A 17,785-nucleotide genomic window follows, 5' to 3' on the forward strand; every position below is an offset into this window, starting at 1 on the left:
AAGCCCAAATATCGATTTCCTTGATCTATAATATCACATTTAGCCTACTAATTAGTCACACTATTCATATGGGTCTAAAAATCATATTTTTACAAATTTTCATTTTGACCCCTAAACTTTTGCATATTTGCACTTTTTCCCCAGGTTCGAAAATTAAACTTCTTCCTATTTTCTTATGTTTTATGACATGCTGATCATTTTTCTCTCCTATGGAAACATCAAATTCTCACTCTAACATGTACTTATGAACATTAGGTATTTTTACCGATTATACCGTTTTACTCGTTTTCACGTAAAATCGCTTAGGAAAAATTGTTTAACAAAATTTCAAGCTTCATATTCTACCATTAAACATCAAAATACATGCATATCATTCATGGGTAAATTTTTAAACATAAATCCTAGCTCAAAATAATGGTAGAAATGAGCAGATCATGTTACCGGGATTTCAAAAATACATAGAACATTAAAAACGGAGCTCGGAATCACTTACTATTAAGCTTGGAAGCTTGGCCAAATGCTAACCATGGTTGCTCTTGGTACATTCTACTGTAGCAAGAAGAAAGGGACACATTTGGAGTTTAAAATTTGTCTTTTAATTCATTTTACCCTTAATGACCAAAATGCCCTTTTTACTATTCTTTCAAATTTTACCCAATCAAGGTCATTTTTGTCCAACAAGTTATACAATGGTTTAACTATCATTTAAGGACCTCCCATTTAAAATTTCATAACAATTTGATACCTCTAACATGTAGAACTCAACTTTTGCACTTTTTACAATTTAGTCCTTTTTATTACATTGAGTGCCCAAACGTCGAAATTTTCGAACGAAATTTTCAATCGTAGACCATAAAAATATAATAAAAATGAAATTTTCCTCATCAAATTTGTGGTCCCGAAACCACTGTTCCGACTAAGCCCAAAATCAGGATGTTACATTTCTCCCCCCTTTAGGGATTTTCGTCCCCGAAAATCTTACCAAAAAAGTGGTTTTGGTTTTTCACTTGGATTCCTCAATCCTATAATCGATGTCAAAGAGCTTTCACTCAGGCTAAACTTTTACTACATGTCTCTTTAAATTTTACATACAAAAATCATAAGTGGTATTCACTTTACAATACTTTTACTGAAACTTAATCTCTACTAAAAAGATCATGTACTCAAAAGCCTGATCCATACCATCATGTTACATATACATTCGCACCCGAATCCTTTCGGATTTGAATAGTAAAACTAGTCAGTTCATCTCAACCTCATACTCTTTATAATTTCACACAGTCCAATTATTTGTCAATTCAACCCTCAGCTACTTTTTATTTCAAGCCTCTTCTGGCTTTCCAAAGAAATCATGATATGAAACTCGGATCTCAATCCGATTAGTGGATATTAAAATTCCATGATATCCAAAATTCATAAAGACACGAAGTTCTATGAATCTGTTGAGCAGACATTCGGGTATACCAGCATAATTTACACATCTCAATACGTTTAACAACGCTACATATCACTTTCCTCTTTCAAGGACAGGAATGATCCAGACAAGAAAATCCATATTAACCTTTTCTATTTCCATTCTAATTCCAAAACGGCAAAAATAATTCTGATGATTCTTGCATACATCTTTAAACTTTCAACATTTCAAGAATTTATACTCAAAGATAAACAATTATTGTTTCAGCATTTTTTAATACCCAGATTATGTTCACATTATCAATATCAGATCTTCTTATTGTATACGATTCTTCTAGGAAACATATACTTCTTAATTAGACTATTCATTTTTTTACCCGTGAAGAAATAAAATCTTATTCTCAAGTATGCACATCTCATTAAATTTTAGACATATACTCCATACAGATTGAAAAATCAAGTCGGCCTTATTCATCCGTAATTGATATTTCAAGAAATTCTCTCTTCTAGTCAACAGAACGATTCAACATGTATCATTCCAAATTCACTCATCATACCAATCGAATACCTTAACAAATGCATTAACATAAGTAATATTGATACCTCAACTGAATACATTAACTCTGATTAACTTTCTTGAGAAAGGAAATCCACCATACACAATTTCTCATCGATTCTCAATAGGCAGAATATAACAAAATACCAGAGAAAAACAGAACCATGCAGATCATAACCCAATCAAACTGATAATATATTCATCTAACGTTAAGATCAAGGAACATTTTCATAATATAAGAATTCATCAAGGATTAGATAGCCCCAATAATATTTCCAGTATCAGGTAATCTCATACAATATCTCAATAGAGACAGTCACAAACTGTGCACTATAATTACCACGCTTGAACATTTCATATTTCAAACATTATTCCTTTAACTATTTATGTCATCCCAAATTCCATAATATTCCCTTTACTAAGAAAACAAATTCATGAGGGAATTTCAATCAATACATTTCTAGACATCATACCAGGATAGATCGTTTTACCAAAATTAACATTTTTCGCTAACTGCGATGTTGCAAAAATTAAACAATCTTTCAGTCAATCCGATATCTTTCTAGCTCATGTCTGTACTCATCAACCCATTCTCATTCTCTAATCATAACCATTCCATCATTGAACTCTTTTGTTTCTCACCTGGAAACTCATTCAACATAAATCTCAAGAATTTCCCTTATAAAACACCACTTTGGTAAGGAGGAGGGGGTCGTAGGGCCTCTGACTCAACTCTCATATACATGTAACACAGTTTTCATCATAGCAATCATATTTCAATCATGACATTCATTTCGAGTAACTAACATTAATATTGATTTTACACTCACTTTCTTGTTATCTCATTTAAATAAGTGTACTTATACATGTATTTCAATGTTTCCTAGATAATATTACTTATCCATTCATTAAATCAGACAAGTCAAGCACATAATATCATATAAGGGCCAAACAAACATCGATAAGTATATCACAGTCTAAACTTTCATCTTACACATCATCATATACATATCATTACAATCATATATATCAGTCCAAGGAATTTAATACATTTACTCATGTTATACGAGCTTACCAATCATAATCATCCCAACCAATATACATGAATATTCATCTTATCAATATTTTTGATAAGTTACTCAAACACATGCATTTGTTCAAATAAATCGATCATATACATCATAGAATTATCTATTAATCATAGATAAGCTCATTTCACCATGTACACATTTCATGAATCCTCATTCGTACCTTTCCAAGTTTCAGTTCGTCATTATTATACTTTACTCGAATATTTTAGCATCACATTCAACATGGTCAGTGTAGCTCGGTTGGAGAGTACCTTTATCTAAACAAAGTGGCTCTCATATGCGTCGAGAGACATCACACTATTATGGATCAGTGACATGTATAGTTGGACTTTTACACATGCTAGGTTAGTCCGAGAACCGACTAAACCATAGCTCTGATACCACTAAATGTACCACCTCTCACTCGTATCCAACATCGGGATAGGGTTCGAAGCGTTAACGGACTTAAACATTCAAAACAACACATAACATATTACCAACCATGCATGGCAAACAAGCATATGCACATCACCAATATCAAACATAACATAAATAGCTAGATTTATAAGTCAGAATCATTAGCTCACTAAAGACCAATATATTTTGCCAAATTATAATAACACATGTTATAAAACTAGGTCCCTATACATGCCACTCACTTGATAATTCTAGCATATGTGTTTACACTATCAAGGCAACACCTTGACAGTATAAACACATATGCTAATATTATCAAGTGAGTGGCATGTATAGGGACCTAGTTTTATAACATGTGTTATTATAATTTGGCAAAATATATTGGTCTTTAGTGAGCTAATGATTCTGACCTATAAATCTAGCTATTTATGTTATGTTTGATATTGGTGATGTGCATATGCTTGTTTGCCATGCATGGTTGGTAATATGTTATGTGTTGTTGTGAATGTTTAAGTCCATTAACGCCTCGAGCCCTATCCTGACGTTGGATACGGGTGAGGGATGTTACACCCAATGTGAGAAAGGCCCAAGAATCTCTCATGAACATGAAAGGGGCGGTAACCCTAATAGAAACACTAGGGTGTGCCATCCACCCTAGTCCTATTCTAAGGATGATGTCATTTTTCTATTTGAAATAAACCGCTACAACTCAACAAGGGTTCTACCTTCTATTCCTATAAATAGATGGCACCAGTAGAGCTATTAACATAACTTTCAGAGGTTGTTATTCTGCCGAAAAATAGAAAGAATTTATTCTCAACTATTACAAATATTTTTCCGGAATAACAATTCTATCAGTTCCTATTATGAAGAGAGAATTTTCGTTTTCACCCCAAAAGAAGAGAATTTTTCTAGTTCAATGTTGCGATTCAATTGATTCGAGTCCACATTCGAAGTAGTTCGTGGTATGATAATAGCAGAAAAGATCATTTTATTAAAATTCGAGAACAACGAACGTCCAGTAAACTAAAAATACAGATACAAATTCAATTAAGGTTTATTGTTATAAATATCATAAATCAGGTCGATTTTCAAATTTTTAATTTTCAGTTGTGTAAGAAAACTATTTTCAAACTGAAATTTTTCCAACACTACCTACTTCTCTTATTGCTTGCATATACGGTAGGTATAGATAAATTTATAGATAATTTATCCTATATTTATTTATTTTAAAAATACGATACAAAACATGGCAAGATAAAAAAAATTCTTAATGTTTATACTATATTTATTTTAAAAAATTAAATAATTTATATTAATTTTGTAACAGCTCGATTTTTAGTGACGTCAGAAATAGTGGTTCGAAGCCACCAAATCCGACAAGTAAGTTCGTAAATATTATTATTTAATATTTACGAGTCAAATATGGTTCTAGAAAGGTTTTTGAATTAATAATTTGTGTTTTATAAAGATTTATTTGGTTAAGTGGTTTTAGAAAATGAGGTGTCGAGACCTCATTTCTATAAACTGAGCCATAAATATTTACAGAGTGTCATTAATGTAGTATTAAAGTTTCGTTGAAAAAATTTAACATTTTGATAGTTAATTATAATTAAAAAGGGCTAAATTGAAAATAATACAAAACTTATTAATTATAATAATTAAGTGATTAAATGACATGATTAATAAGTAAAGAATAACTTAGGTGGTAAATATGCGTAAACTAATGAGGGCACATGAAGATTAAATAATAAAATAAAGTAAATGAAGGGCAAAATGGTAAATATAATGAAATTAAAACATATAAATTAAAGTTCTAAAAGTTTCTAGGCATTTCTTCTCTAAAACTTCGGCCAAAATAGCCATGGGAGAAAGAGTTCAAGCTGGTTTAATATTTTGACTCATTATGAGTTTATTTCTTGCCCTTTTCTTATAATTTTTATGTTTTTGAGATCAACTTAATATTACTTTAGTTTTTTATTTTGTTAAAGATTTTAGATGTTGCCTTTGATGAATCTATATAATTTTTTATGCTAAATGATGAATTTGAGATATTAGTGGTTATTTAAAAGTATTTTGTTAAATAATTTTGATGAATTTTTCGACTAAGGATTTATTTGTTAAATTAGTAAAAATATAAGGAATTATTGTGAAATTATTACAAAAATGGGCTGTATTAAATGCCATGAATATTCGGTTAGCTTGGCTTTGTATTAAAAATGGTGAATTTTCATGTTTTGGGCTCAATGACTAAATTGAATAAAATTAAAACTTTAGGGGTAATTTTGTAAAAATGTAAAAATAATCAAATTGCATAAAATGAATTTTTTTTATTGTCTAAATTAATGTATTGAATGAAATTATTAATTCAGACCAAGGACGAGTGGAAAATCGGGAAAAATGAAAAATTACCAAAATGCCCCTGAATCTTGGTATTTCTGCAATTCAGCCAGGTAAGTTCACATGGTTAAACTTTCATGGTTATTATTAATATAAAAATGATATAATTTATTTATATTTTGTTGTTGAAATTAAGATTGTGATAAAAGTATGAAAATTGAATTGAATGTTTAAAATAAGTAGAACGAGGATTGAGTACAATCGTTCTGTGACAAAAGATGAATTGATGGATAAGACCATGGTTGGACCATGGACATGTTTAAATGTAAGACCATAGCTGGGCTATGGCATTTTAATGAAAAGATCATAACTAGGTTATGGCACTATGAACGTAAGACCATGGTTGGACCATGGCAGTGTTTATATGTAAGACCATAGGTGGACTATGGCATTCTGGTGATAAGACCATAACTAGGTTATGGCACTACGAATGTAAGACCATGGCGGGGCCATGGCAATGCATATGTAAGACTATAATTGGACTATGGCCCAAAGAAAACGATGTGCTCATATCCATAAGACGTTCTCCGGTGTAACGAGGGTTGGTAAGTGATATATGGATTTAATAATTGAAAACTTAAGGTTATTATTGGTATTGATCTAAAATAAATGTAATCATTGATATTTAAATGATATAACAGGCACAGTTCTGATATGAGATAACATGAGTTTGAAATGAACTATTACCAATATATACACGAAATTCATGAAAATGATGGTACATGAAATATTGAAATAATGAAATGAATGATATATGTTTATGAAGAAACGACAAGAGAATGATATGTATCATGACATGTAAATATGTGATTATCTTTGATATGTTGATACAGGGAAATTATGTATGTTGTGAGGAGTAATAAACTCAAGTGTGACATGTTGAGAAAATAAGTTTATCAATATTGAATTTATATGCAATATGTGCAAGTACGCTAACCAATGCTGTTGCTTGATGCTTAGGAAAATGTCAAACTATTGGTTGAATGGTAATATGATTATTTATTTGATGTATTGAAATGGTAAGTATTTAAGTGAAAATATGCTAGTGCTCATAAAAGAGCGGTAAGTTTTAAATTATACAATTTTTTATGAAATGACTTATCAAGTAATCAATTCGAAAGAGGTTTTGGTTAAATGCACTAGCTTGTGACCATGGTTGAATGATATGATTATGACTTGTGTGTTAGGCATATGGAATAAGTGTGGAAAGTAAAGAAATGCAAATGAAAATAAAAAAAATTTGGAAGAGTTAAAGTTATATATAAAATCCTACTAAGCTTAGGATAATATGTATAATTGATACTGTGAATTTATTCACATTGTGAATCAATGAATATAGCTTCATGAGTATTGTGGTATCAATATTGGATTATTTTTATATGTATAAATTTTAGATTTGGAATGAATTGATATAATTAAGGTTTATATGAGCTCACTAAGTATTTGTTGCTTATGTAGTTGTTTTTCTTTACTTTTTAGATTATCGGAAGCTCAATCGGGTTGGAAATTTTGTCGGAGTTATATCACACTATCCATCAGTTCTATCGGTATTTTTACTTGTTTTGATTTTAATTATAATGGCATGTATAAGTATTCTGGTTAATGTTGGCCTATATGAGTTTTGTTAATATTAGTCACTTATTTGGCTTGTGTTTTGACACATTTTGGTTTGTGCATATTTGCCTTATATGGTTAATGTGGGTTGGTTTATGGTTGTATAGTGAAAGGTAAAATGTTAGCTAAATTTGCATTTATATACATATGTTTTGGTAGGTAGGTGACTTGGTTTGCAATAATGCAAATTAACTTGGTGAACCATAGGTACAATTATGCAAATAAGTTAGTTATATATATGAGTATATTGAATACATTAATACACATATTATAATCTATCATCTAAGGTATTTCAAGGAATAATGGTTGTATGTGAAGATATTATATATATTTTGTAACACCCCTTACCCGAGACCGTCGCCGGAGTCAAGCACGAGGCGTTACCAGACTTAGCTTACTAATTCGGGGCATAAAAATTTGCTTTTAAAATTAATATATTTTCATTCATTCATTATGTCCCTAAAAAGGGTCCTCGAGACCCTAAAATATGAAATTGAAATGGTTCAAGAACAAACCGGAATCAATAAAAATTTTCCGATCACTTAAACAAATCAAAACAATTTATTTCATCTTTCATAAATAAACTGTCCATCTGCGTCATAGTCACTAAATAAATCATAACTTGAGTTACGAAACTTGAAATTCATATCCATAAATTTTATCTGAAACTAGACTCGTATATCTTCTAACAAATTTTTTTTACAGAATTTTTGCTCTAGCCAATTAGTACAGTTTATTAATTAAAGTTTCCCCTATTTTAGTGTTCAGCTGACCTCTGTTCACTACAAATTAATCTTTTCCCTATACAGAATTCAAATAACTATGCTATTTATTTCTCTTAAAAGTAGACTCAATCAATAATCTATATGTATAAAGTATAACTCCTAATTATTTTTGTACATTTTTTTGTGAATTTCTAAAGTTAGAACAGGGGATTCAGAAATTACTCTGCCCTGTCTCACCAAAATTTAATTATCTCATAAAATACAACTCATTTATTTACTATGTTTCTTTTATATGAAAATAGACTCAATAATATTTAATTATATATCTCATTCACTATCTAAATCCATTTCTACTATTTTTAGTGATTTTTCAAATTCACATCATTACTGCTGTACGATACTGTTTTAAAGCTAATTTCACCTTTTTCATGATTTCCATGGAATAACTAGCATTTAGCCATACATAACACCAAACATGTCCTTGATTAGCCATTCCAATTGCTAATCATTATCAAGCATTTACATACCATTCATTAGCCATATCATAAGATCATACACACAAAATGGCTACGATGCTATCCATGCCATACTCAAAATGAAACGTCTAGCTATACCAAAATAATCCTTGAGATAGTGTGCCCCGACCTCCAATGTACTTTACGATCCCCGAGTTAGCTTGAAAAAACTATAAAAATAAGGAAAATAAAGGGGGTAAGCATTAAGCTTAGTAAGTTTGCATGCGAATAAATAACAACATTCATAAGAATTATCTTACTACTTGGCATGATACTACTTAATGTACCTTCATTAATCGTCATAGACATATTTTAAACTTCTTCACTTACTCACTTACTTAAATACTTACTTACTTAATCAAATTTATTAATACATTTTACTTACCTCTTTCCTTATCAAGCATACATGAACATTATATACTTACCTTTGCTCTTCTAGCATGAACTTGTCTTACCATTTTTAGTATAACTCGTCTTACCTTACCTTACCTTACCTTGATATTCTCTTTAAATTTTCTCGTTGAACCACTTGGAATACTAAGGATACACGGGTACCTTACCATTTTCATGACTTTTCATGGTCTTACGTGGTATCCTTTTGAAACTTACCATTGCCATGTCTCGACATGGTCTTACATTGTATCCCTGCCTTATGAACTCACCAATGTCATGCCTTGGCATGGTCTTACATGGGACCTTTGCCTTATAGAAACTTATCAATGCCATGTCTTGACATGGTCTTACATGATATCCTTTACTTAGAAACCTTACCAATTTCCATGCCTTGGCATGGACTTACATGGTATCCTTAAACCTTAATGTCATGACATTGGTATCCTACACATTCCTAAGGTTCAACTGGGACTTTCTGAAATTACTTCTCCGTCAATTCATGCTTGAGTCTTCTTTGAATAATTTCATAAAATAAATTTACACATGCTGGAAATTAACAACATTAACATAAAATAATAGAATATTGCATTTATTTACCGCAAACTTACCTCAAAACAAAATACGATCAACTATATCGATCTAGTCCTCTATCTTTTTCTTTCCCCGGTCTAACTCCAAATTTTGTTCTTCTTGATCTATAATAACAAATTTAGCCTATTTAATACTCACATTTATTAAAACAGTCATTGACTCAAACTTCGGAAAAATTACATTTTTGCCCCTAAACTTTTACATATTTACACTTTTGTCCCAAGGCTCAGAAATTAAACTTCATCCTATTTTCTTATGTTTTATGACATGCTGATCATTTTTCCCTTCTATGGCAACATCAAATTCTCACTCTAACATGTAGTTATGAACATTAGGTATTTTTACCGATTAAGTCGTTTTACTCGTTTTCATATAAAATCGCTCAGCAAAAGTTATTTAACACAATTTCAAGCTTCATATTCTACCATAAAACATCAAAATAAACACATTTCACCTATGGGTATTTTTCCAAATATAAACCATAGGTTAAATTATTGCTAGAATAAGCTTAATTAAGTTACTGGGACTCCAAAAACGTAAAGAACATTAAAAATAGGGCTAAAATAGACTTAAAATCGAGCTTGGAAGCTTGAAAACCCCTAGCTATGTCTTCCTCATGTGAAATTTGGCCAAGGGGTTGAAGATGGACAAAAATTGGCTTTTAATTTTGTTTTTTAATTAATTTTAATAACTTAAATGACCAAAATGCCCTTAATTAAAAACTATGGTGTTTTATCTTCCTTTAGGTATTTTTGTCCAAACTAGTATAATGGTCTAATTTCTATCCAAGGACCTCCACTTTAAAAACCCATTACTCACCAGTACTTAGTACCTTTGTGAACTAGAACACACATTTTACAACTTTTGCAATTTAGTCCTAAATATCAAATTGAACCCTTTATCGATAAAATCTCTAAACAAAATTTTGACACAATAATGCAATCATGCCATAGACCTTAAAATGATAATAAAATAAATTTTTCTACCTCAAATTTGTGGTTTCGCAATTACTGTTTCGTTTAGGCCCTATTTCAGGATGTTATATATTTAAGGCTTGATTTTTGCTTGTTTTGGATGCTTTAATATGGCTTGTTTACATGTATGATGATAACTGTAGATACATGCCTTGTTGGGTGAGAAAAATGACTTATAAAATAGTCTATTTTTGTCCACACGGGCAGAGACACATGCATGTGCCTTAGCGTGTGTGACACACGGCCAGGTGACACAGTCATGTGTCCCCTGTATCTTTTAAATGAATGCAAGTCAATAAATTACACAACCTTAGACACGGGCGTGTCCCTTGACCGTGTTAGCTACATGGCCTGATCACACAGTCGTGTAACCCCTGCAGTGTTGAAAATATTAAATGTTTTCAAAAAAAAATTCTAAATTTCCAATTTAATCTCGATTTGTTTCTAATGTGTATTTTGAATCTTGATTGCTCGACAACATGTATGATTTTAATTGGTTTTTGACATAAATGATATATGATATGAAATGTTTGTATTTTCTATCTGTTTAATTTATAAATTCTGATAATACTCCGTAACGTTAGAAATTCTAAAGACAGGTTCAAGTTAGGGAATGTTCCAAATTTCTTTAAAATACTTTAAATTTATATTTTATGTATCATTTAAATTAAATTATTTTTACTTTTTGATAGCAATGCAATCAAAAACACCGCTTTTTTTTTTTTTTTTCAGAACACTCGATAAAGTTGATTTCCAAAACACACATCATCATTCTGAAAACATTGGATTGTGCAAAAGTGTACTCTGCAAAAACATTGCTAATTACATAAAAGGAAGTTTCAAAAAAATTTAAAAGTAATTACTCACAGCCATACGCCCATCTCTTCTTTCACCACTCACCCATAATTTGGCTGCAAATGTACGTACCTTACCACACACGCACACCATACCAACATTGCAACCTAGGGTCCTCCTAAGCTACTAAGGCGCCCCAAGCCCTAAAATGTTAACCACAACCTCCTTATCAGTGAACCAGTCGTAGACACATTTAAATAGTTAGTCTCCTTTGTCACTATCCCAACGACAGCATCATCAATTAACAAACAATATCAATCCTATGGGGTCCCTCATTAATATATATCCTATGTTAGAATCCAGATACATATGGAATTTGAGAAAAATTATTCTCCAAATCTGAGGGAGGGAATATATATATACTCAAGACAAACATGCAAAAAGTTAATCCAGTATAAAGTGTGACCTAATCCCAAGCACTTGCCACCCCGGGAGCATATCCTCCACCATAATTGCTAGAAGGAACTCCATATCCACTACCACTATTCCCTCCTCCACCGTAGTAATCCAGATTCTTACCAAATGAACTTTCCCTTCTGAAATCACGCCCACCAAAACGCCCTCCCCCAGATCGTCGACCTTTGCTACCTCCATAAGGAGCTCGGGATGCATAACGGGTGAGCCAAGCAGGTACCTCTTGACTTGCTTCTTGCATCAGCTCAGCTAGAGGCCTCGCCAGGGACAAATTGCCCTCATTAAAGAAAGCTGTAGCCAATCCTGATTTACCAGCACGCCCTGTCCTTCCAATCCGATGGACATAATCATCAATATCATTGGGAAGATCAAAGTTGATCACATGAGCTACATGGGGTATATCAAGACCACGAGCAGCCACATCAGTTGCTACCAAAATTGGGGTCTTTCCAGTCTTGAAAGATCTTAATGCCAGTTCCCTTTCCTGCAAATACACAGCATTATTTAAAGACATTCTTTCTACATTAAGGTAAACATATAGCATATATCATTATTTAAGAGGCTCTTTCTATATTAAGGTTTGTACCACATTAGAATTAGGCTATTTAAACAATCCTAGAAAACGTCTGAAATGTATTTGGAATCAAAATAAAAATAGATCATAGAAGAAGAATTAATTAGAAGAGAGAATGAATGCATTTTAATATCACTAACGATATGGATTAGTATATCTAACAAATGCCATGATGCACAATCCAGACCATTTGTCCAACTCTGGCTTCCCGCAAAGTTCCTAATATTCAAGTTTACATACAGAAAGAAATCACCAGAACGATAGAACCCCACTCAATAGAATAAATAAGACTAGCACATAACATAGGCAACCAGAAAATCAAGATAATCATCATATTAAACAACCCACTCAGAGGACAAGCATACACTTCCAGAAAACCACAAAGACCATAGTCTTTCACTTCTCTCTAGCAAACTTATTTTCTAACAATTACCTGCTGAGTCCTATCACCATGAATGGTTGTCGCTGGGAATCCATTAATGCACAACCAATGTTCCAATGAGTCAGCTCCCTTTTTGGTCTCCACAAAAACTAATGTCAAAGCTTGCTGCAAAGTAAAAGACAACTATCAACAGCTATTAATAATCCCAGAACTACTGATTAAATGAAACTAAATACAAGAATTAGCACCTGAACAGTAAATATTAACCGAAACACATATCCACTAATTAACTTCTATTGGAAAAATTATGGAGTAAGAAGTGTTGTCAAGGGTGCAAGGTGTACTCTGCGTACTAGAACCATATATTGTCCAATGCACAAGGTGAAAAAAATGCGCTAGCTGAGTAAAGCAAGGCACAACATTGCATGTGTCTGTATATATTATATAAAATAAGCTTAAGGTGTATATAGTTCTAATAATGAACTCTAAAATGTGGTCCAATTTATCCTATAAAACATGCAAAATTTTCTTTTCTCTTTTATTGGCCAATATGCATGATTTCCTTATGATCCCATGGCCTCAGTTGAATACTGAACATTGAGAAATAGACTGATATTACACCCCATTTGAATAGTAAAGATATTACAATAATAATTAAGTGAACTTCAACCAGGCGAGCTCTTATTGCACCTACCGTCTTGCAAAAGAGCATGCCTCATCAAATGTGCCTCAATAAAAAATGTAAGGTGATCTTGTTTCCTAGCACTAAGGCACAACAACTAGGTGCACACCGTAACAACATCCAAGATAAAGGAACTTCAATAAGAAAGTTCATACATGATAGTCTCACATTACCTTGCCATGAGCTCCATTTTCCCTCTGTGCATGCAGAAGATCCATGAGATGGCTCCTCTTATCAGACTCATGAACAAATTCAACCCTTTGAACAATCAAATCTGTACTTGAACCAACCCTCCCAACGGCTAAGAATATGTAATTTGAAAGAAAATCAGAGGCAAGTCTCTGCAAAGCCACCAATTTAGATAAGAATTATGTGATGTATCTAGATAGTGTTCTTTTCATTACCGAGAGGTCATACTATTATCTTGATTGCATTTGAAATTTACTCTAAAGCAAAATTCAAGGTAAAAGAACATGTTTACTTCTTTGGACTTGGTAAATTTTGAAAGTGGAATAGCCAACCCCACCCAATCATTTAGTGCTCTGAGCTAACGGTAATGAATGCACTCTTACTGTGCTTGGTAAACAATTTCCATTTTCTATAAAACATATATAGAGGTAGCAGGAAGAACTGAAACCAGGACCAAAATTAAATTGCAGAAGAACGGGAGGAAGTCAATAGCAACTTTGAAACATTTTTCAGTTATAAGTGAAAACATGAGTTTCATATCTCAAGAAATACAGCTATAACAAAAAAGGGAACCTTATTGAACAGTTATAAACAACCTGTATCTCTCTTGGAAAGGTGGCACTAAACAGCATTGTCTGTCTGACACCCCGATTAGGCATGTCCATTTGCTCCACTATCTTTCTGATTTGTGGTTCAAAACCCATATCAAGCATCCGATCTGCCTCATCAAGGGCCAAGTACCTAATCATCTGCAATGATAATCTAGCTCTCTCTAGCAAATCAACTAATCGTCCTGGAGTTGCCACAAGAATATCAACTCCTCTCTCCAGCTCTCGCAACTAAGTATAGAACAAAGCATTAGCATAAAAAACAAAATAATAATGATAATAATGTTATTAGGTTGTAGGGATTTGTAAGGAGACTTAAGCCAAAAACCAGTAGATATATTTAGAGAATAGAGAAGGGAAAAAAAAAGAAAAAAAAGATCCCATAAGAGCATAAAAGAAAGTCAAGGCAACATAATTGGATATAGTGTATAAACTAAGTTTCCTTAACAATTAATCTAAACAAGCTAATATCCCTATCACCACCATTCAACCTTACCCCATCTGACAGCTTGTGAAACACAAATAACTCGCTTTCACACTCCAGCCCAAGGAAGACAGTACTGTAAAAAGACAACCCCAAAAAAAAAAACAACTACAACCTATTTGAAATAAACCAAGAACTACTTTGAGTCAAAATCAGAAATCTATCAGCAACATTCTTCCTTCTATCAATAACTAGACCCTTTCTACTTTTGTTAGTTCTATTGGTAAATACATCCAAGCAAAAAAATAAAAGAAAAGGAAAAACATAAATTAGAAAGAAATCCTAAAAACAATTACAACCTTGGAGTAATGTCAAATATATATAAATGATCAAATTCGTAGTACATAGATATAATATAGAAATTAGTTTAGCATGAGACACAAAAAACAAGAACTATAAATGTCAAAAATATAGAGCAAGAATGATACTCAAAACCGAACTTGAGGGGATAACAACCTGTTGATTAATTGGTGCTCCTCCATAGGCAACCACCACTTTGACACCAGTTTGATATGAGAACTTTTTGGCCTCGTCTTGTATCTGAAAGTGCATTATTATCAACAATATCAATACAAAAATATGTTAAACCATTCAAAAAGATTACATTACATGGTCTAAAGATCCCACCTGACAAGAAAGCTCCCTGGTGGGTGATAGAATGAGAGCAAGAGGGTAAACGGTTCGTGCTACACGTGGTCTCTGAACATACTGCTCCCGCATAATGCCACTAATAATTGGAAAGCAAAAAGCAGCTGTCTTCCCTGACCCGGTTTGAGCACAAGCCATTAGATCCCTTCCAGCTAATGCTATAGGGATAGCATGGCGTTGAATGGGAGTGGGTCTCACATACTTGCACCTTCTAATATTTTGATTCAACAGGTCCCCTAAATCTATTTCGGCAAATGTATTTACAGGAGGGGGTACATTTTCACCACTGGTTTCCACCGGAATATCCTCGTAAGCATCAAAGTTGATCCCCGTGTTCTCTTGCTCACTAAAAGCTTGTTCGGCATCATCAGTCTTATCATCAACATCATCATCAAATGGGTTTACTTCCCTTTCTCTCCTATCCCAACCTCTGCTTCTATTATTCCAACCACCGCCGCTGCCACCTCGTCCAGCTACAGCTACAGCTCCAGCGTAACCATAACCCGGACCAGGCCGCCCCATTTCGGGCTTAGGCGGGCCGCTGCTCCATCGGGAGCCCAGGGACCCACCAGCGGTTCCAGTAAAAGCTGCCCTCTCAGTAGCCGGACCTGGCAGGTTAGGTGCGTCCGAAGCTTGACGGTTACGAAGGTGGGGCGGGACATAAGTGGATCGAGTTGGACGAGGTACGGAGCTATTGTCTGAAACTGCAATTTCAGATGCAGAGTTTGCAACAGAATCTGCCCACGAAGTTCTCATTATTTCGAAAACCTAAGAAAACCAAATAAATATCCTAATAAAAACACCAAAAAAAAAAGAAAGAAAAGTTAAATCCAGTCCTCTTATCCTCTCCCTTCTTGTAGATCAGACCTGATCAATGAAAATGCAAGCAAAGACAACAAACAGAAAACATAAAAAAAGTTTACTAAAGAAATGCGATTAATATAATACAAGCAAATTGCAAAAAATAACTTAAAAAACCTACGAAAATTGATGAGAGGATCACAAGAAACCTTGGTGGAAATTCTTTTGAAAGATGGGGTCAGGAAGCTGAAAAATCGGGTGCCTTTACTTTTATTTTTTACTTGAAGTTTTTTTTTTAAAAAATCAAAGCTTTTTCTTTTCTTTTCTTTTCTTTTCTTTGCCTTTTCTTTGGGTTTTGTTTTGTTGCAGCTTGAAAAAATGTGAGAGAATGAGAAAAAATCTACAAATGTAGTTTGGTGACCGTACAATTTGGGGCTTGCGTCATAAATAAAAAGCTCCCCTAACTGGCCAACGGCGTCTTAAATCTGCGTTTAGTTATAGTTAATACTATTGTTTAAGTGATCTTTTTTCAATTTATCTAATTATTATATGATTTTATTTTTTAAAATTGTACTATTTATACTATAATTCAGTTTAAAAATAATTATTATTATTTTCTCGCTATTTGGTTCCCTCGTCAGGTGTTAAGATATGGCCTTATACATGGTGAAGCTCGAATTCATGACAATGTAAGAAAAGTAATATTCCTCACTTAAGGACCCTACACACCTTGCAAGTTTACATAAACCTCAAAAGACATGGAAGACAATTAAGATGACACTCATCAATCCATCACATCTCGACTTAATAAGTGTCTTATCGTGTCTCTTTAAATCAACTCCAACAATCTCTCTGTTAACATCTGCCACCCTATCACGGCATACCATGGAGTAGGGAACTCAATGTGTGGGATCTATTCCAAACCACCTCATTCTTATAAATATCCCCTTTAACACTAGGGTAAAAGTAAAGGAAAACCTATCCACATAGTATACACCTTACCACTACTTAACCCCAAACTCTTAAATGACTTCTTTAGTGACTTTTCGCACCCCATATAGTGTAAACCTCTCTTGTTGTACTACTTAACATATTGTATAACTTTAGTGTTATAACAATTGGTGTTGTTTGTGGGAACCCAACAAGAAGTTATGTCTCTAAACTTTGAAGGTTGCAATTACCAAGAACAAGAAGGCCAAAACGTTACCCATGACTGATATCGAAACGGATTTGAAGGTTGGGAGCAGAGTGACATAGCAAAGGCTTACTACCCCTCTTACTGTAACATCCCTAGGTCGTTCCCGATGTCGAAATCGAGTTACAGGATGCTATAGCAAATAAAAACATTTGCATGAAATTTTAAATCAAGAATTCATTTAATATCCAATAAATCTTATATAACATACAATTCATTCTTTGCAAACAAAATCTGGCTCAAAACGAACTTATGAAAGTTCTAAAACAAGTTCAAAATTTAATG

At 33.0% G+C, this 17,785-nt stretch overlaps 1 protein-coding gene across 3 annotated transcripts; it reads right to left on the reverse strand.

Annotated features, from left to right (window-relative positions):
- Positions 1–11,468: 11,468 nt before the first annotated feature.
- LOC107948231 (DEAD-box ATP-dependent RNA helicase 37) lies at positions 11,469–16,724 on the reverse strand. Of its 3 annotated transcripts, none has more exons than XM_016882706.2 (7): positions 16,487–16,724; positions 15,484–16,371; positions 15,313–15,396; positions 14,361–14,603; positions 13,749–13,916; positions 12,945–13,058; positions 11,469–12,421 (listed from the first exon to the last, which is right to left on the reverse strand). In XM_016882706.2, exons 2-7 carry the CDS (start codon positions 16,258–16,260, stop codon positions 11,930–11,932), a joined length of 1,878 nt encoding a protein of 625 aa, XP_016738195.2. In that variant the 5' UTR covers positions 16,261–16,371; positions 16,487–16,724; the 3' UTR covers positions 11,469–11,929. The 3 variants fall into 3 exon arrangements, with proteins under 3 accessions (XP_016738195.2, XP_016738196.2, XP_040967270.1); XM_016882707.2 differs by having other exon boundaries at positions 16,515–16,719; XM_041111336.1 differs by having other exon boundaries at positions 16,483–16,716.
- Positions 16,725–17,785: the final 1,061 nt, after the last annotated feature.

The sequence above is a fragment of the Gossypium hirsutum genome, chromosome A04, assembly GCF_007990345.1.
Source record: "Gossypium hirsutum isolate 1008001.06 chromosome A04, Gossypium_hirsutum_v2.1, whole genome shotgun sequence".
Taxonomy (NCBI): Eukaryota; Viridiplantae; Streptophyta; class Magnoliopsida; order Malvales; family Malvaceae; genus Gossypium; species Gossypium hirsutum.

What these genes read in the sequence shown, in the direction of transcription:
- LOC107948231 (XM_016882706.2), bottom strand. Translation starts at nt 16,260, where the DNA reads ATGAGAACTTCGTGGGCAGATTCTGTTGCAAACTCTGCATCTGAAATT. An exon ending in CCAGGGAGCTTTCTTGTCAG is followed by an intron (nt 15,397 to 15,483) that starts GTGGGATCTTTA and finishes ATGCACTTTCAG; the next exon opens with ATACAAGACGAGGCCAAAAA. An exon ending in GAGCACCAATTAATCAACAG is followed by an intron (nt 14,604 to 15,312) that starts GTTGTTATCCCC and finishes TTCTATACTTAG; the next exon opens with TTGCGAGAGCTGGAGAGAGG.